Consider the following 24,668-nt stretch of genomic DNA (forward strand, 5'->3'; position numbering starts at 1 on the left):
AGGTAAGGTGGATGAGTTATCGTGTGTGGTGGTGAATGTGCAATTGATCAGTGTGTTTGTGTGTATGTCCCGCGAAGTACTGAGGGATACTAATACTCTGTGCCTTGCATCACACATTGTAACACACACACACGTGTGTGTACCACCCCGCGTGGGTAGAAGTGACCATGATCTGCCGTGACCTCTCGTTAACTATACGATCCCAAATCAACCCTGATCATGAGCGAGCCACTCCACTAGCGGAGATCATGATCGTGGCGATGTTTAATTTCCCTCTACTTACATCTTCCTCGTCGGAATATCGAACGTACTGACACGGCGGCCCTGGAAGACTTCGGGCGGATCGTCCGGTGCCGGTGGTGTTGACTCCGTGCCTCTAGTCTCGGACTCATTGCGCCCGGGACTTGCTTCACCTTCCGTAGACGATTCCTCACTGACAGGTGTGCTTTGCTGTTAAGACAACGTGAGATTGATGCGTGATGTTAGTAAGATCGCGAAAGGTGATAAAATTGACCCGCTACTCACCTTTCGCGTTAATTCCTGCTGCTGGCGCAGCTTCTCCGCGTCATACGCCTTGAACTTGGGCAGCGCATCATCGATGAAGGTGATCGGGACGCGCTTGTGCGACACCTTGATCTTGCCGATGTACAGCACCTCGAAGAACTGTGAATTGTTGGCCGATATGTCCGGCAGGGAGGATAGGCTGGACGAGATACTGCTGTTACCGGTTGCGCCACCGTTCACACCGCCGGCCGAATTATTCAAACCACCGGAATAACTTTTCGAGGTGGCCAAACGATTCGTACTCCCATTTTGGTACTGCTGCTGCGAGTGAGGATGGGACGGCTGGGTTTGCTGTGGCTGGTGATAGGCTATTGTGGGGCTACTGTCATGCTGTGCGTGACGCATCTGTTCCGCAAGCTTCAGGTTGGAGGCGGGCGTCGAATGGATGCCTTGGTTGCGGAGGGCCTTCTGCAGATCGTTTGGATTCGCGCTGGAGGAAACGATGCTCTGCGGTATGCTGCCAACCGAGCCGCCCCCGATCGTGGCCGGATCACGCATCTGCTGCATCAGTTCGGCCATCTGGAACGAAACAAGAGCACCAAGCCTCATTTGAATTTCGAAGTATTTCTGACTCTTATATGACTCGTGGACTTAATCTTTCTGGATTTGTACTTGGACTTAACGTGACCTCATCTGTACTTTATATCGTGATCTTATTCAATAGATTATTCGGATCAGGTTCATGCCTTCCCCAAACTCGTATTTTATAGCTTCTACTGATCTGAGATGTCTAACCGAACGGCACACTTGTTTCTGTTGTGATAATTGACACACTTACACAATGATGAATGTCACCAAAACTAAAACACCCCTAAACAACTCTAAAAAATTTGATAAAATTGTTCGCCAGGCACTGCTCTGTTGGCGATCGTTACTACAGTCGGACCGCTGCAACGATACTGCACATGTTGACTGTTGACTGCGAAACACAGGTTTGCTGTTTAATTAACGTCCCCATACAGCTCCATACCAACTTCTGTACACCCTGCTTCCTCCCAACCTATACGCCTCTACGCCGCCCTTCACTTCACGCTTCGCGGATAAAGTCCATCTGCGCAAAGCGTCTGTCGTCGTAAGGCATTAGGTGTCCTAAATGTATGTGTGCTGTGTATGTGTACGTTAGAAGAAGCATGCACACAATACGGGAATCGTAGTGCAGCTTGCACTCCATACACGCCATAGGCGGCTTTTGTTCGGGGGAATCGAAGCGATGAATGGGCGTCGAGATGCGTTGCACCGATTTGCTGACACGTGAGTTTGGATAGAATTCGGGACAGTGTTTACATTCGTACGAACTCTAGTCGTAAATCAAACGCATTTAGCACCTCATCTCGGTGTTTATTTGCATTCGATACAGACTGCCTTTTAGCTCACTTCTTTCTCTCTCTCTCGCGCAAACGCACACTTCCACTCACAGATCAAGTAAATCGATGTTCATATTCGATTGGCAAGGTGTTGTTGTGTGTTTATTTTTGGCCCACCGGCACGGAAGCACATCATGATGATGACACGTAATTGTAAGTTGCCGCGGCAAAGCTACACATTAGCGATGTTTACTTTCCTCCTACGGAAGTGGGTTGATGGTGCGATCTTGGCAGCTAGTATGGGCGCCAAACAGTTTACTGTAGGCTTGTGACAGAAAAGCGGAAGGAGCGGAGACAACAACAGTCACTGTCAGCAACACTTGGCGGGGGGTAAAATGTTGTTGTCCAAGAAGATAGGAATTGATTTAGTTTCCTTTTTGTCTGTGTCTTGGTGAGAGTAGCTGGATCGCCATATGATTTTGCTGTTTTTTCCGTATGTTATACGAGCTCTAAACAGCGCTTAACCCAGGTGTGTATCATAATATAGGTGAACTTATCAAGGGACCCCGTTCCTATCGTCACAAATGTATCTTCCTTTAAACTGGTTATGAGGTCCTGAAAACTTCGATCATTTAGAGGGCCCCAAACTCCATAAGGGAATCGTATAATGTCTCCGCTTTACCTCTGACTCTGACCCATGGTCCAATCAGCATATTCGACGTATTAGAAACCTCCAACTTTCATTCTGCTTAGGGCCTCCAAATTCGCCACTGAATCTAAACCTGGTTTGGATCTTTTTTTTTTTGAGTCATATGAGCTATCCCTAGATATTGTACGATACTGATGAAAAAATCTATCCCTCTATCCTCTCAAGGTCATTATTGAGATTAATAAGATATATTGATCAAACAAAATCAGATCAGATCACAATGTTATTATTGGAATATAGAACAAAGATACAGTAGGTAGTTCCTCCAGTCTATGGTTTTCGAGCGATGAAACCATCTTATTGAGATTTCAAGGTCTTGTGTAAATATGATAGCGGTACCGGACCAGCCACGTTACAGGTTCTGGGATATTCTGCTTCGGGCACAACGAAGCAGACCTCTCCCTTGGCACTACAACCTCGAGAGGTCTCAGTCTACCATCTGCTGTTGGGGAGACGGTCTGGATTGAATTTAAACCCCGATCCTGCCGTGTGAAGGCCAGCGCTGCTGTCGCCTCGGTCATCCTAGCGCCCCAATGAAGACAAAAAAATTAAATAAATGGTAGCGCAAGACGTTTTGAAGAAGCAGTAGCAACAGGAAAAAAACTGTTATTAGACTAAGCCCGTCTTGTTGAATCGCTAGCACTTCTGTTGTTTAGAGATGCGCCGTAAATCAAGAATTGTTTCTGCTGAGGGATATACTGACCAATAAATAAACAGTAGAGAACAAAGTTATCAGACAATCCACATGTAGACTTGTAGAGATATTTACTTATACTTCAGGAATCCAGTGTAGTATTTTTAACATTAAAGTGGAGCTAACATAACATCGAGGTCTCGAAATGAAGTCACTGTTATGAGAAATATATGAACCAAGCACCAGGAATATAGGCACAATCACCGAAAGCATTGTAAGGGTTGAACTTCAATTGATCATCCACCATGATTGGCAGGCCCGTTTTAACCAGCCAACTACAACGAACCAGGTTCCAGGATAGATAGCTTCCATTTTGTCATCCTAATGACCATATTACCATATAACCAGTCAGTGTATAATACAAATGCACATATCTTAATTAAAAACAATCAAACATTTGCAAATTCGTTGCCATCACAAAACGCGAACCAGGACACCGTCAAACGTGACGAATGATTAATCCAAAAATAATATGCCCAATTTGCGTTCACTAAAACTCACGTTCTGCTTGCTGATTTGTACATATTCGCATACGTGTTTAAACCGAAATAGATTTTCTCCCAAAACGCTCATCCGGTCGTTCACTACGGACAATAAGACGATTTCACTTTGTGACGGTTGCTAAAACAAAGGTACGAAGGTAAAACCTCTGCCCAAAAGATGTGGCAATATCCTTGCCGCTTCTGGAGAAAAAAGTACCTTCTACTATCCCTGTGGCGCGTGCGGTTCTGAACCATCATCTCCGGTCGAAACATCGTCGTACGACACTCTGGCGGGATTATTTTCGTAACACCCAACGACAATCGAGGGTGACGTGTTTAAAGTCGCCTCTCGCTTGGCAGAGCTGGATGTGCCCTGCGATGGTTCCGCGTCGTGGGAACCGCTAAACGTTCCCGTACTTTTATTGCTGGAAAGGTGACACCTCGATATGCTCGAAGCCGTCAGAGGCGCCCGTGGGTAGCTAGGTGGTGTAAAAGTGCAAAAGAAAATCTTTAGCCGTTGAAGAAATGGAGCGAAAATTGGATCGCCCAACAACAATGGGCGGGTTTTGTGTGGCAAGGTGCTCTCGAGGATGAGCGCGAGATGCTTGTGATTTAATTAGAGCAAATTGAATTTCCATTGCTTCATATGGTGGAGAGGCATATATGGTGCCGTGCCGTGCGAGTGGTATTATCAATTTTGATACAAAATTGGAACATTTTGTTAAATTTCTTTTCTGGCGCTTTCAAATTGTAAATAATGTTTGTGGCAAGTTGTTCAGCAAGCGGGTTTATGACAATAGAGCGGATGCTATGAATGAGTATATCGTCCATGTTTAAAGAATATTAGCAGTCGTTTGAATGGATAGCCAAGATTTTATTTATTGAATTGATTAACAAAACTATGGTGTTGCCTTCTTGAAATTGTTGCTTTAGAATTTATATTACGGTAGAATTAAAATTAGAATAGGCTAAAAAACGGGAACGACATGAAAGCCCAAAATGTACCAGGAATTGTTGGATGCAAATAGCACTCTAGGGAAATGATCAGTATTCTAGCCGTAAAAGGTACGCTTATTAGGGATATAGAGGAGTTAACTACCACGCAGAAAACACGGAGACAGGGAGCATCAAGGGTGTTGGGCATACGGACAAACGAAGAAGGAACATTGGAAATGAAAATGGCGAGTTAGCAGTGTGGTGCTTTAAGGAATAATAAGTATAAGATATTGGAGTAACCTGGAAGGATCTAACGAGTGGCAAACTACACCAGCATATTCGAAGACCGATTGCATCTATCTACAGTACTGTGACCTCCTCACATACAGGATCGCAATCGTATCACGTAAAATGATTGATAAGGCTCAAAGTGAGGTTACATTTCCTGAGAATGTTATCATTAAATTTGAGCTTTATGTCTAGAGATTCTTGAAGGAAATGTCGATGCCATATGATGAATATTTCCAAGGAATTCTATTGCAAGTAACGAAGCGACCGAATAAGATAAGGATTTATGCGGACAAGCAAAGTCTATTTGAACAACTCTAAACAGAGGGGAATCGTGAACATTTTGAGGACGAAAACTATCAGCAAGCGAAGTTCTTCTTTGGCTCTTCAACCTCAAGAGGTCTGCTAATACTGACTTCGTTGACTTAGTGTAACCGTCGCTGTCAAGCCCGCTTACACGGAGATAGTCCAGGCAGTTCCGTAGGAAGAATTTTTTTAGAATAACATAAACACATGGCAAGCACGTGACTCAATACGCCAATTATAGAACAGAAATCCTGAATTCTAACTTGATAAGTTGAGAAAGGATAGAATTCTCCAAGCCCAGTCGATCAAGTTTCACAAGCAAAATTTCAACCGGAATACTGCCTTAAAGTTAGTATCCACATAACGGCCTTCAAACATGTCCATAAACACGGACATAACGAGAGATACGAGTTTAAAAGAGCTTTGCGGTGTAAAGTAGTAGTCAACAAAGTTTATTGAATAGTTATTTAATTCCTTAAGTTGAAACTTCACTCAAGCTCCACTTCATAACAACAAGAAAGAAGCAAATCCTTTCTAAACCCCAAGAGACATGGTTACTATTCAAGCCTACCGTTCCTGAACATTATTCACCAAAGAGTTCTTACGGCCAGTACTCAGCTGCCCAACAAAGTGCATGAAGGAATGAAGAAACTTTTTAAAATCTTCGTTTACTTCAACCATGGTCTTGTTAATTCTTCCCTTCCGAGGTTCCAAGCTACAAAGCAAAAAAACCACAATCGGATCATTCGCATCTTAAAAGAAACCACAAACGCAAGGTGGTTCAAGATTAGGTGTCCGTTTACGTCGGACAAACAGGGTTGAAAGTTTCGCCACAGGGTAACAAATTCCACCAAAAACCCTGGGCTTCATTTGCTTTCCATCATATCTCTTTGGCAAACTTTTTCCACCACACAGTTCACCAACAGCCACGGGCACGGTCCACGTGTGGTTCAATCCTTTGCGTTGCTTACACTACTCACCACACTGTTGTTTGCTTGTTGGGGATAACCCATTTCGTACGGCTGATGCGAAATTAAATTCCGGTTTGTGTTGATATCGTTCATTCGATTTACCATTTCCCTGCTTGTGTGTCGTCATATGGGAGGCACACACACACACACTGGAAAGCTCCCACCTTTTTAACCCAGTCCCAGCCACCAGCTCCATCTGGATTTTGCTCTGCGTTCAGGAAATCACCTTCACATCTCGCACCCGTCCCGATCCCTACATCCCTCGAAAGAATCAATCATGCACGAGACTACCATTACCGGGAGTTTGGTACCAAGCGTTTGCGGAGGTAAAGGTCCATTTGTGGAGCAAAAGAACCCGAGAGGGCAGCAACAGAAAAAAAGTATATCGGTCCGTTTATTTATAGACACTGGTTCAATTCTGGAAGCTTTCATCATTCGCCAAATGGACGTTCGTGTCCTGGGCGGGCAGGACACACACACACCGGAAGTGTGATGGGACACCGTGTGCCTGAGAGATATTATGAGAACGTTGCCAGTAGAACGGTTTGGAGCGTTGTGCCGTTCCTAATAGCTTGATCAATGCCAGCTGCAGTGCACATGTGTTAGATCCGGGCGAATTTGGGGGCAGATTTGGAGCCAGCAATGCATTGGTCAGGCCGCCAGTCAATATTTAATATTGCCAGGATTACTGCTGTACCACGTTGCCCACGTGACACCGTATGTTTAACCGCTGGTGTCGATCAAAGTGCTGTAAATAGTGTTTTTAGCTTGCTTTCCCACGCGCCCTCCCCATTCCGCAAACATCGTCTATGACCTCAATTACTGGTCCTCGGGTGACGTTATGATGAGTGGTAAAATTACACATGATGGGGGAAGCAAAATCCTAAGAAGCAAAGAAAAAACTGTTCTCGTTGCCGTCTGGAGTAGAGCCCGTGAGGGTACGGAATGAAATTTAGATTCGCTTTTAATGGAGCACCACCGTCAGCTTATTGGAAAAAGGGTCACATTAGTGTATAGAACGATGAGGTCATTTTTTGACGGTAATATGGGAAATGTAACGTTGGTGTAAATTTTGGAGACTAGTACGCTAGGAAGGGACAAATTGACGACCAAATTAAATAAGGGATTAAAACTGATTTTTTTCCGAGCTGGGATATTATGGTATCCATGAACAAAGTATGTCCAGCTTGAAGCTTTAAACAGCAGACTTTATTATTTTATTTCCATCCAATACAGACCAGACATAAACACCTCACAAAAGTGTCACGGTAGCTTTAAACCATTTCCACCCCAAAAAAACCAACGCTTTCAATAGATTCAAAATCGATCTCAGGATCTGGAAGAGGCGGGATAAACTTCGGAAGGATTTTGAACTTTTCCCATTATCTTCTAGCGATGCTGAACTTGCCAACATTTTTCGCCTCTTTTTATACGACTGCGAGGAAAAAAATCACCATTAATTAATGGCAACTTTTTAATTATTAATCGAGGAAAAAAATGAGTATCACAGGTAGCAAGGTTTATTTGACCAAATGTAGCTCATTTTGACGGTTTTATGTAAATCATTTCTTTACAAGCTTCAAAACATTATGAGGGAAAAAGGCGTGAAAGGTTTATAATTATAAATCTGGGTTTAAGTTCGCATAATCGTTGCGTGCGTGCTTGGTGGAGTTTCATTTAGTTTTATTATAGTTAAAAGGTAGGAATAATGAGTGTGTGTAGGATGTAGATATTAACATATAACAAGCAGTTAGCAGTTTAGCACAGAAGTCCATCGAATCGTTATACCAAGCTAAACAACTTTGCTAGTTTGTTTTAAAAAGCACCGTTTAAATAGCTGCTCCAGGCACACCGTGTATTCTGATCCACCCAACCGACCCACCTCACACAATTATTATCATTGCTAACGATTTCCCGCGGGTCAAATATGATCTTCCACGCTTATCTTCGATAGCCATTAAAACGAGATTTGCGACTCGAGAAATGCAAGCGATCGGAATGAGAACGGTGCTGCCCGATGTGGTTCCGATAAAAGCACCGAAACACTTCACGGATAGAGGCACGGATGTGAAAGCTTATACCGAGCAGGTGAGATCATTATTTTTAGATCGGAAATGTTTTCCAAACTGCCGTAATGCCCCAAAGCAAAACGATTCCTTAATGCAATGGAGCGAGAGGACACAGCCATTCGATTCGAAGTGCTCGTAGAGGCAAAAATAAGAAAAGCGCAACGTTGACAGGTTTATTTGCTGTACGCTTTTATGGTCAACGAGAATCAATAAAAGAGAGCTTATCGCTTATTGGGATTTTTTTTTAAAAGATAATCTTCAAGATACTCTTGTCTTAGGGATAAGTTTGTACGGCATAAATTGTTGTTTTAAATGTTTTAAATTCTTAACTTTTTCCTGGATAGGGTTTTTATTTAATCATGCGGAACAGCCTGACCGTATTGCTTTTCTATGTATAATATTATCTTCAAAGATTTTATAGAAAGTAATTTTATACCAAAAGAAAACGCTAAATACGATAAGAAACGAAGATTCTCGAATTCCCTAATTCCGAGGACCTGCGGAGAGTTCTTTCACACGGCAGGACCAAGTGTAAAATCCCATTCAGACTCAGAAGCAAGGGTTGATAAAATGGTCTAAGCAATAGAAATAGTTCTAACAAATTATAACATAGACAAGCCATACAAGTATAATATAAGGAGATCGCAAACAAATTTAACCTAAAATGATTTGATGTAACGATAGATTTTCAAGACCTATCAAGATGAAGTCTCCCAAAAGTTCATCTATCGAGGGTTAAAATGCAGTACCGACAACAACAAAGATATTTAGACATGAATCGATCATATTAAGGCCTCAAGATACTTCTTCCTCCTTGGAATTATAACCTCGAGAGGTGCCAGGCATGACGTTTTTGGCTTTCGGTGACTTTATTCTCGACTCGATCTGGATGAGCTTTGATCTTCGCTCTATCGCCTTGGCGATCCGACCGCTTCAGTAGCTCCTTGGGTACAGGACCTACTGGACATGGACTATAAATCGGTCAGAGGGATGGAAGTATAATAGAAAAGCTGCTTCTATGACGAACTCTATAAGATGTACAATGACCTCATCACCATCAAGCGACCTAGACTCTCCAGGCTCCGGTGGGCTAGTCATGTCATGAGTATAACACCGGACAGCCCAGCTCTAAGAGATTTTTAAGGCCGTCCGAGCCGAACAGAAAAGGGAAGCAATAGAGATAGAGTGAAGTGGTAAACGCATCCGCCATAAAAGCCAGGATATTGGATATGGAGACGACGACACCGAACAGTGGGCGGCTAAGACCTAGACCTGAATTTAATTCCGCAAAGTTCCTCAAAGGAAACTCCCATAGTTTTAAACTAAGTGTTCAAAGCACACTGAACCTCCACCATTAATAATTGATACGTTACTTCGAATCTCATCTGAACCTGTTTCTGCAGTACACACAATCTTAGGCTCAATCGTTTTCGTCTCTTGAAGAGAATGAAAAGTTGAAGCAAATGTTTAAATAAAGCTAATCTCCAAGTTTAAATATTATTATTAAACATTTTTAAATAATTTTCAAATTACAAAACAAGAAAAAGTTATGACTCCAATAAAACTTTGTAAATGCAAGCAAGTACCATATGAGGTAACGAAAGCAATAAAATTGTGAATTAATTGTCTCGCTTCCAACATAGCAAAAAGGAGCGTACGGCCATTATGCACGATAGTTCTGCCTACGATAGTGTGTGTTGGTGTATGTGTTGGTGGGCTAACCGTTTTAGCGTAATAGTGTGAAACGTGTCTGCTGTATTCCTACTCGTGCTGAGACAACTAGGCACCATCGACGGGTGAGTAGTCGTGGAACGCGATAATCCCTAACAACGGTCCGTACGTTCGTTCGTTTGTCCCTGTTCGTCTGTTGCCCGGCGGCGACCAAGTACACACCTCTGCACTGGTCTGCGTGTAATTCGCACGAAGTGCCTATATGTGGCGTCCACATGCGTCCACATTGTCCATTTCAACCGAAAGCCTAGGATTAAGAGAATTTCCAGCTCGCTGCTTTCACACTCCATACCGGTGACAGGAATTTCGTATATTGTGAAGCATAATTGCTTCGGAAGAAAACGAGTGCAGTGATGTGTGAACGACACCACCAGCACGAAAGAGAGAGTGATGTGAGTGGAGAGTGTATGAGCTGCGTGGTAGAAAACCATCAAAGGAATGAACAGTACCCGGGCGGGAGCATTATCCAAAGCAGCAAATTATAAAGACATTCCAAGACTCGTGCAAATCCATTAGCACCAGTGCTTAATCATAAACGGCGACTTGGCGTGGTTGGGTGTAGAGATAATTTTACCCCTCCCGGTATTCCTTTTCGGGGCTGACATTTTGACTGACAAGCTCGTAATGAAGACGATGGTTTCCGTCTAGCTGAAGTGCTGTGACCCACCTTGAAGACTTAAGGGAGAGCGAGAGAGAGCGTAAATTGTTTCGGGGCAATAAACTAACCTGCACAATTGCTTATTTGGCTGTATGGAACAAAACTGATTCGCAAACAGATTCTCCTATTAAACATAGAGATTTGTTGCTGGGCGTAGAGTATCCCCAAAATGGCTGAAAATAGCGAAACTATTTTTCTTGGTGCTTCGTCAGCATTTAATTGCATCAGCAATTAGTGCTCAATAATATCGTTGAGTGATTCGTTTCATTATGATCCCGACTGGTTCGTTTGTTTTCCAACGAAATAATATTTAATACGAAATGGCTTTCACGTCATCGTTGGGATACCATGGATGGATTCATTAACTTTCCAGGTAAGTCACTGATTAACCCATCAGGGTCAATCACATCACTTCGTGCGGTGCTGTGGGCTGTAGAAATAATATTTTGATGCCTAAAGTTCGTGCTCAGCTGATGCTGACCTACCGGCAGCAGTAAGCCGTTGCCGGTGAAAGATAAATTGGTTACGATAAACATGAGCCCAGATGCATGATTGCTGCCCCGCAAAACCGCTCATTGCAAATGTGTTCAACTCTCACTCACAACGCATGTACACACTTGCCGAGTTTAACAAGCGGTTTTCTTGCGGTTGTACGACCAGCATCACTAAATAGAAGCGAGATAGCAATCTCTTTTTATCATACGTCGGGATAAGGCACGATTATAGCCGACCGATGAACAGCTAAAGCTACCCAACGGGAAAAGGTAACATAATAAGAAAGGCATAGAAAAAAAGGAAAACCTCAACACACACACATACGCGCGAAAAAGGAAGCAGAAAACCACAGACACACACACATCAGGGACCGGGTTTCACACGCCCGAGGCTTCTGTTACCGAGCGTTGGTCATGAATAAATTATACACGTTTTTTTTCGAAGCGGCTTTAGCTGCCACCTTCGCAACGCTCTACTGGGAAACCTTTCCAAAATTGCTAACCAAAATTTGGCGAAGAATTAGAGGGAGCCGAGTTCTATAATAGCGAAATGGACGAAGCCAAACGTTTCACGAAATGATACAGGTAGCCTTAGAAGGGGGGAGATGAGGGAGAAGAAGAAAGGAGAATGCAGATGTGTATGAAAATGGTGAACGTCGGTTGGGTGGTTTGCGTCCGACCCAGGCAGATGAGCTTTATTGCCCCCAGAATGGCAGTCAGCGGGTAGTACCGCAGCGTTATTATGCTCATCGATTGTGGCCTCCCAATATCAGTTTGTTCGATTTGCTGCTTCCATCAGCATTAACCTTTGCAAGGGGAAAGATGTTGTCTACCCGTGTTTTGATGGAGCCGCCTGGTGGTTGATGATGATGATGGAGGCGCCCGGTGATTGGTGAAGGAGGCGCCTGGTGGCTGACGATCGAGGCGCCCAGTAAGGTGACACGTGACAGCACACACAAAAACACACACGAGTGCTACTTACGTTCTTCTTCATCCGGTAGGACGAAGCATCACTCCAGGAGGTGACCATGACGTTGTCCTTGTACAGTGGCAGGGTAAACATTGTTCTACTTTGTCGTGTTTCTTCTTGCACCCGGTTCAACAGCTGTTTCGAGAAGGGACAAACTGACGCCACCACATCCACACAAACACACCTTCGTAAGGTGAAGTGTATTCACTCCGCACACACACACACGCTTCGCACAAACGCCACGGAAACCCGTCCCGGAACTCTATCAGCACCAATTGCTTCCAATTAAGAGCAACACTCTTTCACTGGGCGCTTCTTGCGAGCCACCCACCGTGATGATGGTGGTCGGCTCTGCTCGCTGCCGCACTGATGCCAATTTTATTGATTTGTTTACCCCGTGCACAATCGTTTTCGGGCGGGCGACCCCCGGTTCGGGTCGCGTTTCTATTGCACTTGATTTGTTACGGCTTCCCTTACGGCGGGAGGGGTTTTGTACGGTGCGCACGGACGATAGCTTTCATACAATTTGTCGATTGAACAAAGGCTGACGCCTGAAGCGAATGTTGGCGCAATGGTTGGCACAGCGAACTTGCTTGACTAAGACTAAGAGTTGGTTCTGTATTGTATGGGCGTACAACGTTCTACAGGAATATGTTGGAAGCAAGTTCACTGAAAGAACCTGGACAAATTAGCTCTCGCTCGTCAGATAATGTCAGAGCAGTGTGATGGATTGGTTTCTTGGGGGAAAGTAAACAAAATTTGCTGCGTTCGGTGAAACCCAACGAATAATCAATAAAGTCACGTACCATGCCAAGCATACTTGTAATAAATTCGCTTGCAAATATCAGTAAACGAAATAATGAAGTAATATTTAAATGAAGCACAAAACCAAACCTTCCTTAAAGAAAACTACGCAGGTCAAATCACATATCAAGCTCAGCTTCAACCGTGTGCAGTAAATACGAACCAAAGTCGGCAGCCCACGGTGCGGAGTGTTTGGCCTGATTTAATTGACTTTGTTTAAAAATAAGTCTCTGCACCGTGGGAAAGAAAAAAGGGGAAACGAAAAATAGACACTCGCACAACCGAGCGTAGCTAACGCTCACATCTACAACCACCGAGCGAAGATCAACGCTGTAGTACGGTTGGAGCCGCCGCCGTTACATTGTTTGGGTTGTTGAAGGAACGAATAATTTGCTCCTAGCAGAGAATACTTGAACACGTCTTTCAAATAACCGGCAAAACAAAACAATAAACACATTTAGAAAGCGATTATGTTTTTAGTGGTGGTAAATTATCTTAACAAGCTAACATCTCAGCGAAAAAACGTGTCACAGCGATGAAGGCACTAGACATAAGCTGTATAAATTATGCTCGACAGCCTACACCGGACGGTTGCAAGGATTAAGTGAGCGAAATCAGCTCACCAGAGCTGGTGTACCCGCATTCCGACCGGAAGGACCATGACCGTATAACAACACCTCAACACATTCCGGTTTCGTAACAGGTGACACCCGAAAAAGAAAACAACTCTCAAGGACGGCGACAGCCAGCACCATGCACCCCAAAACGCACTTAGTGTGATTAGCTTTTAGCCTCGTTAACGTAAGCATTCGGAGACAGATACCCGACTGCTAGTAGCTCATTATCATAACACTTCTTCCTGTCGTCGAAAGTTGTCGCAACTTTGTTTTCTTTCTTTTCGAGAAAAAACTCCGCTCTGCACAACGATTAGCTTGTTTTTCACTCAATTCAAGCGCTTTACGGCAAACTGTGGCCGGAAACCAATCCAATCGAAGAACACTCTCGAACGTTGCGTTCTTCGCACTCGAACGTTGGTGATTTGTATTTTGTTTGCTTGCTTGCCACTTGTTTTTCCACACCTTGCGCGACCGTAATGATTCGGGAACCGTCGACGACACGCGTTCAATGCGTTAGGATCGGGTGGAAAATTTCGACTCACTCGTATCGTTCAGCCGGAAGTCAGGCGTACCGAAGCGCAACACGATCAGTCGACGACATGGGACACGATCGCGACCGTTGAGCAGCTGTCAAAATACGCCTCTGTTGTCCGCGTGTGTGTGTGTGTGCCTGTGACGATGACGAAATGGCACAACACCACACACGTACAAAGGTGCGATGCACATGGGAGGCCATAGGGGCACAGACATCCCACAACCGTCATCATGCGCTAACTGCGTGTTGTATTGCAGGAATCGCTTGTATGTGTGTGTGTCTAGTGGCGACGATCGATGGATGAAACTTCGGAACGGTGGCGGTCGGCCTACGTTTACTCGTGTTGTTGTATGTATCGTGCCATACTGTTTCTTACTGTCAGACGGAGCGAACTGTTTTCTTGGTAGGCGTGAGGGAAATTGCGTGAGAAGATGGCAGTGAACACACAAAATATGGTGAGAATACAATGCAACGAACGTAGCACGTGTGTTTTGGTGGGAAGAATCAAGGGAATGAGCTGACGGAGATCGATCTTATTTTTTCTTCGCTTAATAATGAGGTCATGCACCTCGGGATATTAGGCTTCATTTTCTTTTCTCTGTTTGCCACTATAATCTAGGAAGAGTTTCCTTTTCTTTTTCTTCTTTGTCAGCAAACCTTCTTTGCAAAACCGATGGACTGGGCTTGATTTTATTTACTTACTAACTTGTTAGCATCGTCGTCTGCTTATCCAAAAACCCGTCTGTACTGGAGGACGCATCAACATCATCACTCCATCTGAACTTGTCGATGTAGCACCGCCCAAAAAGACTTTACGGGCTGGGTCGTTCGGTATCATTCTCATGACATGACCAGCCCACCAGAGCATGGCGTGTCTTATTTGCTGCACGATATTGAGATCACCGTACAGTTCGTAGGTTCCACACATACTAGGCCAAACATCCTTCTGAGCATCTTCCTCTCGAACGCGGCTAAGAAGGTTTCGTTAGTTTTTGACAGAGTTCATGTCTCAGAGGAGTATGGGAGTACTGGGACTATAGATGGGACTATATGTGCAGTCCCAGCTTCCTCCGTCGCCACAGGTATTTTTGAGTCGAATACCTTGATTTTATTTGCTAGAAAATAGTAAGTCCTGAGTATGGAGAAGGTCCTGCCTTGCGAAAGACTGCCATGATCTCGGTTAACGAATGTCACATTCGTAGCCTAAATAATTTATAATTGTTGCTTAATCTCCTTAAATCCTTAAATTTGTAATGCGCTTATAATTTCTCTTTTTCGATCATAATCTCACAACTCCTACCAGCGTACGTAAGAAATAAGGTCACAACAGATTTGATGAACGATAGACCGGAGAGAGATCGTTAGCAGCGCTGTTGCATGCGGTGACCATGTTCCAATTACACCTGTAATGCTGTAATTTCGTTCCGCTTTAAAGTTGGCCCACCATGCCCAATCTCCAAGGACACAGTCGGCACAATACATTCGGTGCACGAAAGCCATCACCACTTTATGGCATCAATTGTCGCGAACAATCGGGATAGTTTTCAATCTGTTCACCACCGCTGCTGCGTGTCCGGCATTGGCTAACTTGTTACCAGCTGCTTCGGACAGTGACATTCACTCACCAACAGCAGCAACGATGGCACCTCCCGCAGAGCACTGAGCGTCCGCTTTATTGTCCAGTTTTGCGAAACATCCCAACGTCCGTCAGCCCTCCGAAAAGCGTCCGTCACTGGGTTTGAACCTGGCGCGGGAAACACGGGAAAAAGTTCTAGTCACGCAGAGGTGAATTAGCTCGCCGTCGGCGTCCCCCCGTCAGAAGCTTCACACGATATCACAAATCACGGTTCTGTGGAACCACTTCAGGCGCGTTTGTGGCTAAAGCGTATCGCTCCATCTCTTCGCCATTCGTCGCTGTGTCTCGTTCACTCTGTTTTACTGAGGGTGTCTCGCTTACTACCAGCTCCGGGCAGAAACGAAAGCAACGTTCAGGGCGGTGGTGTAGTCTACTGAAGTTGACTACGTCAAACGGTAGTCACGCAAAGCAAAGCTGGATTTCGTGCCGATTGGCATTTTTGGTGATTTGGGCCCAGGAGTAGGCCTGTGGATTTTTCTTTTGTAGACTCGGAAGGTAAGAGGAATGGGATATAGATAAAAACGGCCCACCGTCGCCGTTCGATGACCGTCGCTGTTCGAAGCACCATTTCGTAAACGGTAGATCATTATTCATTATCACCGGAACGATAGAAAAAAAAAAACAAGTCTTTCTCCGTCCAAGAAAGACGAATGGAGCATCATCAGCACTGTTGACTTTGTTGAGTCAAATCTTTCTTGCTGTTGATACAACAATCTACCTGCTGCCGTTTTGTTGATTGCGAACGCCCTCTGGTGGGCGATAGCATGAACCATAATCAACAATATGGCGTGCTTATAATCCACCTTTTTGTCGTGACTGCCATTCTAAATATTGGGGCCAGCAAATAAGCAACTGCAAGCTCAAAGCTCATCCCAGGAGATGTTTGACTCTGTTGATTTTACCACACCACTTTGTGTACTCTTAATACACACAAAGGGAAAGGGCGAACGTGCGGTGAATGGTAAACCACAAGAAAAATGGCTGATCCAGGATTTCTGATGCCGAAATTGATCTGTACACAGTGGCGACCTTTCGATACTTCGAGCGCTTAATAAAGCAATTTACCAGCAGGGACGCTATATTATCTCACACCATGGTCAATATGGTGTTTATGGTGTACTGACAGACGGCTCAACAAGCTTCCACCCATCGAGGGTGAGAGCGAGAGAGAGAGAGAGGGACAGCTCACAAGCTCACCTAATGAGATAATTAACATACGAATAGTACCTTAATGAACATTGCACGTCCCGAGAATGTTGTGCGCTATGTATCATTAGCACCTGACCGGTTAAGCTTTGCATTCCACCTGAAATAACCACGGTTAACGATGATAATTGTTGGGAAAGCACGTGTTGCGGGCGGCCATGGGTTCGATAGGTCTAGCCCTGGTAACGCACCCTCTTTCGTGGTTACCTAAAACCAGGTAAAAGGCTGGCAGAGGCTATCAAAACCGTGGTATTTATGTGCGTGTCTTTGCGTAGATAAATTTGAAGCCCGGGACCTTCCCGGGAATACTGATGTTTGGTTCGCGTTCGGTGCGTGTTTTAAAGCCTTGTGAAGGGCAAGGGCGCAACAGGGCAACCAAACACTGACCTCTTCTTTTATTGCCCTTGCGTAGGGCAAGGTGGTATAGTTTTACTGATGTACTTGGGAAGTGGAAGACTCTTTTACTACATAGACAAATCAACGTAACCTAACCGAGAATGGTGACTAGTCTTGACAACAACACTTACCTGTTCATACTTTTCGCACTCGTAAAAGTGTATGTGCAGCAGTGGATCCTGTGGATTTTTCAGCAGATACACCAGCCCAAACTCGGGCCCAAAGATTTCCGCCACACTGTCATTGGCGATCGTGATTGGCTGTGGTCGTGTGCTGGCCGCTTTCGGTATCAGGAAGTCCGAGTTCTTTTTGCCCTTTTCCTGCTTCACAATCACTCTGCCGCGCAAAGGTAAGAAAAAGAATGGAAAATGAAGAGAGAGAGAGAGAGGGAATAGAAAAATTAAAGAAATTGCTATCATGCCATTCATTTCTCTCAACACCAGCTCCGGGGAAATGGCCTGTGTGCCCTCCCTCTCCTTCTTACCTGCAATATCCGAGAATGTACTTCAACTTGTGCTCAAACTGTAGCTCAAAGTCCGTGTTGTATGCTGCCAGCACTCCATCCTCAACACCGACCGATAGCTGGAAAAACACCGACCGAAACGAGACATTGGTAAGCGTACGGAGCACATGAAATCGAATCACCGTATTGTATGCGTTCGGTACGAACAGTGCTGGAAACGATAAATCATGATAAACTCCCAAAGGACAATCTCGTCTGGATCACCGGAAACGAACAAACTATGTCCGGGGGAGTGTGAAAATGATTGGTTTGATCGTCAGTTTTGGTCTAGCCGTTGTGGAAGTGTGCAGTAGAGTAGGTCCTTAGTTCTTAGTGAGAAAAACCTTGTGGCTTCGTTGGGAGTTGGGTGACTGTTAGAGCTTTAACTCCGTTGTACAAAGGATTCTTATGATGCTCGTCGGTTAAAGCTTAACGTTTTATATCTCCTGATGTCTTGCTATCAATTTGAATAAAGCATTCTGAATGATTTCAAGTTTTTTGCTTGTTAAATCCTAAGGCTTTAATATAACAAATGAATACTTTTACGTGCCTCACCTCAAACAACGGATAACCCATCAAGCACTCACTCCCTCTCCTTCCTACAAAAATTTTCATTTTACCCTACAATAAATTATGAACATCATATTTTAATTTGCGAAACACATGTCAACGGAATTGTTAACATCTGTACAATAAACTCCATCAAATCCTGAGCCATATTGTAGTAGCTCGCAGGATATCCTTTTGCGCTTATAACGAGAAGCCTTACAACGGGTGGAGGTATATGGTCCATAAAGTTCTCGGCATGGCCTGGTTCCATTGCGTACACCGTACACTACCCGGATGTCCCGGTGAAAAGTTTAATTTAAAGTGTCTGACTCTGAAAAACTCCTACTTCTTGTGCTCTTGGGCCTCCTTTTTCGCCTCCCAGATCTACAGCAAAGAAGCAAACGTGTGCTCATCCCAGCCATCCAAAACGGCAGCCTGTCGAAGCTAATCCGGCGGAAAACTTTATGGATACGAGCAACGATAAAGTGTGTGCCTGGTGCAGTTAAGCTGTCAAAGGTTAGGGGCAAGTTGTATCCAAGGGATGTCTCATTTTTTGGGACACTCTTCAAATAACTGTTCCAAAGCACAGCCCTCCCTTCCCTCATTCAACGTCATCATCGCTCTCGCTTCTCTTTTTGCGTGTGTTTGGTTGGAGTCTTTTTGGAGTCGGCAAGATATCACTTAATGTGGCTCGACAGTAATGCACCCGGTTACCCCGGCACTAACCGGTCGATAACGAAGACATTTACAGTGAGGAAAATGTCTTTTGCTCGGTCCCGTTCGTACCATTCCGGAAGCCCGCTCGGAGTTTCTTCAGATGATGCAGAAAAAAGCCTCGCACCACTCACCGGTGGAAGTGGACAGAATTACGCGCCAGAAGAAGCGACAACATCCGGACGTGGTCCAATTTAACAACACCAACGCACAAAACTCTCCTCCGGCACTAATTGGAAGTCCGGAGGGTTGTACTCTGAGACGAGGCAAAGCCTCCGGCCGGGCTTCAACCTTCTCGCTGTGAAATCCCATCACGAAGCTTCTCGGCAGGACAGCTTTTTGGATTGCTTTCGGTGTGACGGCCCATTCTGAAATAGGTGGCTCCCACGAGGACAATAAATCCACTCACTTCAAAAGGCAACGCGCTTGAAAGTGGAACGAGAGCTGTGCTAGATAGATGGGTGGCAACAGCCAAGACCGAGAGAAAAAAAAAGGAAAGGGTTTAGGAGGCAGCTGAGCTGGGAGGCCCCGTATGCCTTCTAAAGTTTTTCTTCTGGTAGGGGAAAGAAGCCATAACTAGCAGATTTTTATTTTTTTGATCCATCGGAAGAGCGTTCTATAATGCACGTATTGTACTAAAATAGCCTCAGGCACGGGGCTGGAGATGAGGATTGTCCTAAGTGAAACAAGTTGGAATGGAATTGAAAAATCTGGATTTTACGCGATCAGGCTATTAGATGCATTAAGAATTTCTTGTATCCAATCGAAAGCATTTTATATATCCTCAAGGATTCTTCAAGCCTAGGACCTATTCCAACGTTCATTTTTACCAACTTTTTTCAAATTTACCTTCAAAACTAGTAGTTGACCTCGGATATCTCTTGGGCACCTCCTGATGCTGTCAGGAATTATAATGGGTTTTCTTTCTTCGTTAGACGTCTTCTCTTAGGTCATGTCGGCCATTTCGGGCTTACTAGACTTATTGATTCCGCATAGTTGGATAGGATTTGAGCCCCGGTCCTGCCGAGTGAAGACCGGCGACGCTCTCGCATCTACTACCGGGCCGCCCCATTACACGTTAGGTTCTTCCATTACACGTTGAAACTAATGTATAGACGTTCTCAATTGAAGTTTTTACATGCAGTCTTTATACCTCATCTTATTACGTGTTTTCACAGTTTTAATGGCATTTGACGCAAATGAAAGCACTTTCCTGTCGGTAATTAATTTCGCTTCTGTTTAGTGGTGACGAGAGAGCCTCCACCAAACGTTTATTCCGTTGAAAGTGGAAATTTTGGCCATCAGGAAGATGCATTTTAAGTTCTACGTGCCGATGCATGCTTGTAAGAAGATGAGTATGCAAAGAAATGTGCATCGCTCTGTGTCGTCCGTTCTGTGTACTTCAAAACAGATCTGCTTCGGTATCTCAGAGATCATTTCCAGTGTCTAATCATGTTAGGCGTACTTCGTTAGCCAAGAAAAGTCACCAACTACTGATTGTCTTTTCAGCGGGCAGACACTTAACCACATTACCAAGTGTAAGTGTATTACATGCGTTGGGCTATCGTGGGCCTTCTTTCTCACAACCGGGAACTACAAGATTTACCACTAATTACATCTTGAGAACGAGTTGTGCAACTTTTGCCTTCCGTTAACGTACTTACATCAGTGTCGGCAAAACTTGAACAGTAAACAAAGTCAAAGCCAATCTGGTAACGCTTGGTTTGGGACAAAGCCGAAGCATATTGGGAAACGTCGTAGTAAAGCTTACAATTACTACGCCATAATCAACATGCTGCGTGCCGCACTGATAAATCAGTTTACGCCGCGTGTTTAATTAATGCAAATTTTATTTACCGAATTTATAATTGTCTGCGTGCACTTTTTTATGTCACACCCTCCGGGGGGGACTTGCGGAGCTGACAAAGAGCAACATTAATTGCTTTGAAAACTAACGTAAAGTAGGGGATGGAGGTTTTTAATCTTTGATGTTGAATATTTATAGGGTTGGATTGGGTTTTTTTTTTCCTGTGATGTGATTAAAACAATAACTTAAAGCTCAAAGTGTTGTGATTTGTTTTTAAGACCGGAAATCGCAAGCCTTTTTTGCGATGCTTTATAAGTACAACAATACTTTCTCCTCGTATGTTAAAGTCCTGGAGATGTTACAAAAGAGATGCCTCTTATATGGAATATGAATAGTCTAGTACTAGCTTAGACTAGTGTGAAGCATATTAAGTAAGATCAATTAGATTTGAAGGGGCGTTGCTATATCTTAGGCACTTCCATCAGGGTTAAAACCAACTATTCATCGATGTGACATGGATAAAAATGACGAATGAAGTCTCAAGGTCTTTGTAAACTAACCAACCAACAAACGAATGTACTTGGGCGTACGAGGAATGACTGAGCAGATCATCAACATTATCAACAAGTATTAAAGTTCATTAGATAGAACTTGTGGTAAATATTCTGTAGGACTGAGAAATGGCAGACCAAGACTTCTTAAGGTTGTGATCCCAAATAAAGAGCAGTAGAAGAATATTCTTCACGGGAGGTGTAAATAACCTGAAGCACTCCTTCTTCACCAACCAAAGAGAGCAACCAAAGAATAGACATAAATGCCAAATTGTTCCCACATCACAGATAAATGTCGTGTCGTGAAATGTCCAAAGTAATCGTTTCACTCGTATAACCACAACACATCCTTTACCAGCACTATCATAAAAACAAATCCCTCCATCCAATTTTCTCCCCCAATGAAAAGTTTCTCCGAGCTCTATACATCCACGTCCACCTTACCATTCGAGGCGGATTTAGCGGACCTGTTTGACTTGTTAATAATTGATGAGAACGTAATCTCGTTAGGCGGATGGATGGGTTTTTGGTTGACTCCGCCATCTTCGACTGTTGTTTCTAATGTACACACACACACGCACACACAACGGGGGGGAGCACAAACCCGTCAAACAATTCAATCGCGAAAATGCGTACCCGTGTTGCGAACGCATTTCCGATGGAAAATCGATATTTTCCACGCTCAAATCGGGTGAAGGATTTGCGGATGTTGATGGTTAGGCGTCACGACGGTAAGGACGTCAGCGATGGGTAGAAACGGGTTTGCGCCTGATGGTATGCACCGCCCGATGTGGGAGCACGATTCTGTAACGGACAATGACGGGGCAAGGATGTTCAGATGTTGACGGTTGGCTGAGCTTTCGGTCCGTTTGGAGTGTGTGACTGCCCAAAGCCATACCCAAGGCGGTGTTCCGGTTTTAGGGTGTGTGTGTGCTTGAGGGTAGTTTTATTTCCTCCCCATTGGGACCAAGCTGCCTGGGGGGTTGGCAAAACTGAAAATCCTAGCATGAATCCCCTAGCACTACCATGCAGCATACTACTGCTGTCCAGGGAGAAGGACACCGAATGTGATTCACGTTTTAAAGCTTTCGGCGAACAGTGAGTGAACAGAGTGGTCGGTTGGTCTTGTTCAGTCGAGATTTTTTTCCCCGTGTCTGTGATGGTGTGTCCATCACCACCACACCGGAGAGGTTGACCGTTGGTAATGGTGGTTCACTTACCGTTACATAACTTTCGTGGTTTCTAATGTCGGCGATGGACCACGGTAGCATTGCGGCCGAAAACCGTGGATCGACCGATGCGGATCCACGCCATGTAAGCGTCGTCAGGCGAGTCTTCATCGTCGCGGCCGTTGCGTTCCGGTCCAGCTTTACTGTGGGGCCGTTGCTGCTGGGTGCGTGCTTTTAACCTGTGCTGGGATGGCCTGTTTGGTTTGTGGGGCGCAGAAGCTAGCAGCAACCGCCAAAGCAGCCTTTGCAGCAGGATCGTTACCAGAGCGAGAGAGAACGTGAGACGAAACGGCACGAGCACGGCGTAGAGACAGAGAGAGAAAGGAAATGGCTGGAGCCGCTTCTTTACCACACAAAGTTACATTCACAGCTGGTTCGTACCGCACACACTCCGAAAGCGATACGTACTGCAGTACTGTGGATGTAAATGCACAACACTAGTACGTGATAATAATGCACAAAATTTACGTTTTGCTTTTTCAATGCTTTTACACGCTTGCGCTCACTTTAAACTTGTGAAATATTATATATTTGCCACTTTTGCTTCACTAACACAGCACGTGCAAAACACAACGGATAGTGTCGCTTCACTGGCTGGCACGCACTGTTACACTACACTGTACTGCAATAATACATTAACTTTAACATGAGCATACATTTTGATAAATCACATGCAAATGAACGCCGTAGAAATGCTAACAACAACAGTAATCCTTCCTAATGTGTTTATGAAATTATGATTGAACGAATTCGAACTGCGCCGGAATGTAGGCAATATCGTGTTCAATTTTGAAAAAATTGAAATTCAAAACAATCACCTGTCTGTGGGCTCGCGTTAACGATCAAAGTAGGCGTCATTAATATTTCAACCATCCGTAGCGACGACGATGGTGATGAGCAGCTAAATAATGATGGATTTTGGTTATTTAAAAAGCATCAAGTTTGGTTTTACATTTTTCAAGCTGTAATGGGAAAGCGAATTCCTTTCCACTTGCAAAGTGAAGCTTTTCCAAAGAAAAGTGGATGTACCGCTGATTTCCGCCTTAACAACCCTCCAAGGTGGTAAGCGAATCGATCAAAGAAAAAGGGGCTACAGCAGCAGCAGCAGCAGCAGCGTTTTCGCAATGGCTCCAGCAGCGAGGGTAAACGCAATTGCCAAAGCCTTCCCGCTTTCGCTGCCAGCATTAGCTTGAGGGAAATGTTTGCTTTCCTCGGCCACCCTTGAAAAACTTGCAATCTTCTTTCTAGCCCTACAGCACACCGCACGTACGTAACAGCGGAAGATGATAGTTCTGGACCGAGGGAGCAGAGGCCGACGGACACACGGACCGTCACGCCGTCAGCGAGGTACAAGAAAGGCTGCAAGATGAAGTTTTCAGCACATTCACAAGGGTAAAGAAAAATCAATCCCTCTCGTGCGTTCTGTGCAGCCAGCAGTAGAAGAACGACCCTAGAGGGGTGGCGTGCGCGTATGGGTGTGTGTGTTTCTTTTTTTCTTCTCCATTCGTAATAATGCGCACGGAGGTTCACACCGTAACAGCAACCACTGGCTCGCAACACTTTGCCCGATGCGATTAGTGCGATTTTCTTTCATCTGCTCACTTATTCCAGACTGCGACGATGCACTTTTGCGAATTCCGTTCGTCGGAGACCTGAGCTAAACGGAATTTCACTACACTTGGTGGAGGGCAATGCAACACCAACCCCTTCTACCTTTCTTTGTCGGTACCTTATTCCCGGACACACACACGGTTTTTCTTTTCACACGGTTTCACAGCCGATTGTATTTCAGCGACTATTTGGCTACCGTTGTTGACGCCTCGCGGGTTGTGTGTGTTCTCCGCTGCTTCGGTGTGCAAAACAAAACCCGAGCCTACCGAAGTTTATGCTCGGGGCTTTTATGCTCTTCTATGCTGCTATGCGGGGGACCACGTTTTTATCTGTCG

The 24,668-nt window shown here is 44.6% G+C and overlaps 1 protein-coding gene across 9 annotated transcripts in view; it reads right to left on the reverse strand.

The window, feature by feature from the left end:
* Positions 1-24,596, reverse strand: part of LOC118502676 (TBC1 domain family member 4) — a 31,314-nt gene extending 6,718 nt beyond the window's left edge. For 2 of the 9 annotated variants that reach the window (XM_036035171.1, XM_036035165.1), the window contains exons 1-6: positions 24,452-24,596; positions 22,714-23,344; positions 17,855-17,952; positions 17,502-17,706; positions 526-1,083; positions 284-450 (exon numbers count right to left, since the gene is read on the reverse strand). In XM_036035171.1, the coding sequence (XP_035891064.1) occupies positions 284-450; positions 526-1,083; positions 17,502-17,706; positions 17,855-17,952; positions 22,714-22,833 (1,148 nt within the window). In that variant the 5' untranslated portion in view covers positions 22,834-23,344; positions 24,452-24,596. Of the gene's footprint in view, positions 1-283; positions 451-525; positions 1,084-1,342; positions 1,500-12,188; positions 12,846-14,059; positions 14,155-17,501; positions 17,707-17,854; positions 17,953-22,713; positions 23,362-23,540; positions 23,563-24,426 lie in introns of those variants that run through there. The other 7 variants (XM_036035166.1, XM_036035167.1, XM_036035169.1 and 4 more) reach the window with 7 other exon arrangements.
* Positions 24,597-24,668: the final 72 nt, after the last annotated feature.

Source organism: Anopheles stephensi, chromosome 2 (genome assembly GCF_013141755.1).
Source record: "Anopheles stephensi strain Indian chromosome 2, UCI_ANSTEP_V1.0, whole genome shotgun sequence".
Lineage (NCBI taxonomy): Eukaryota > Metazoa > Arthropoda > Insecta > Diptera > Culicidae > Anopheles > Anopheles stephensi.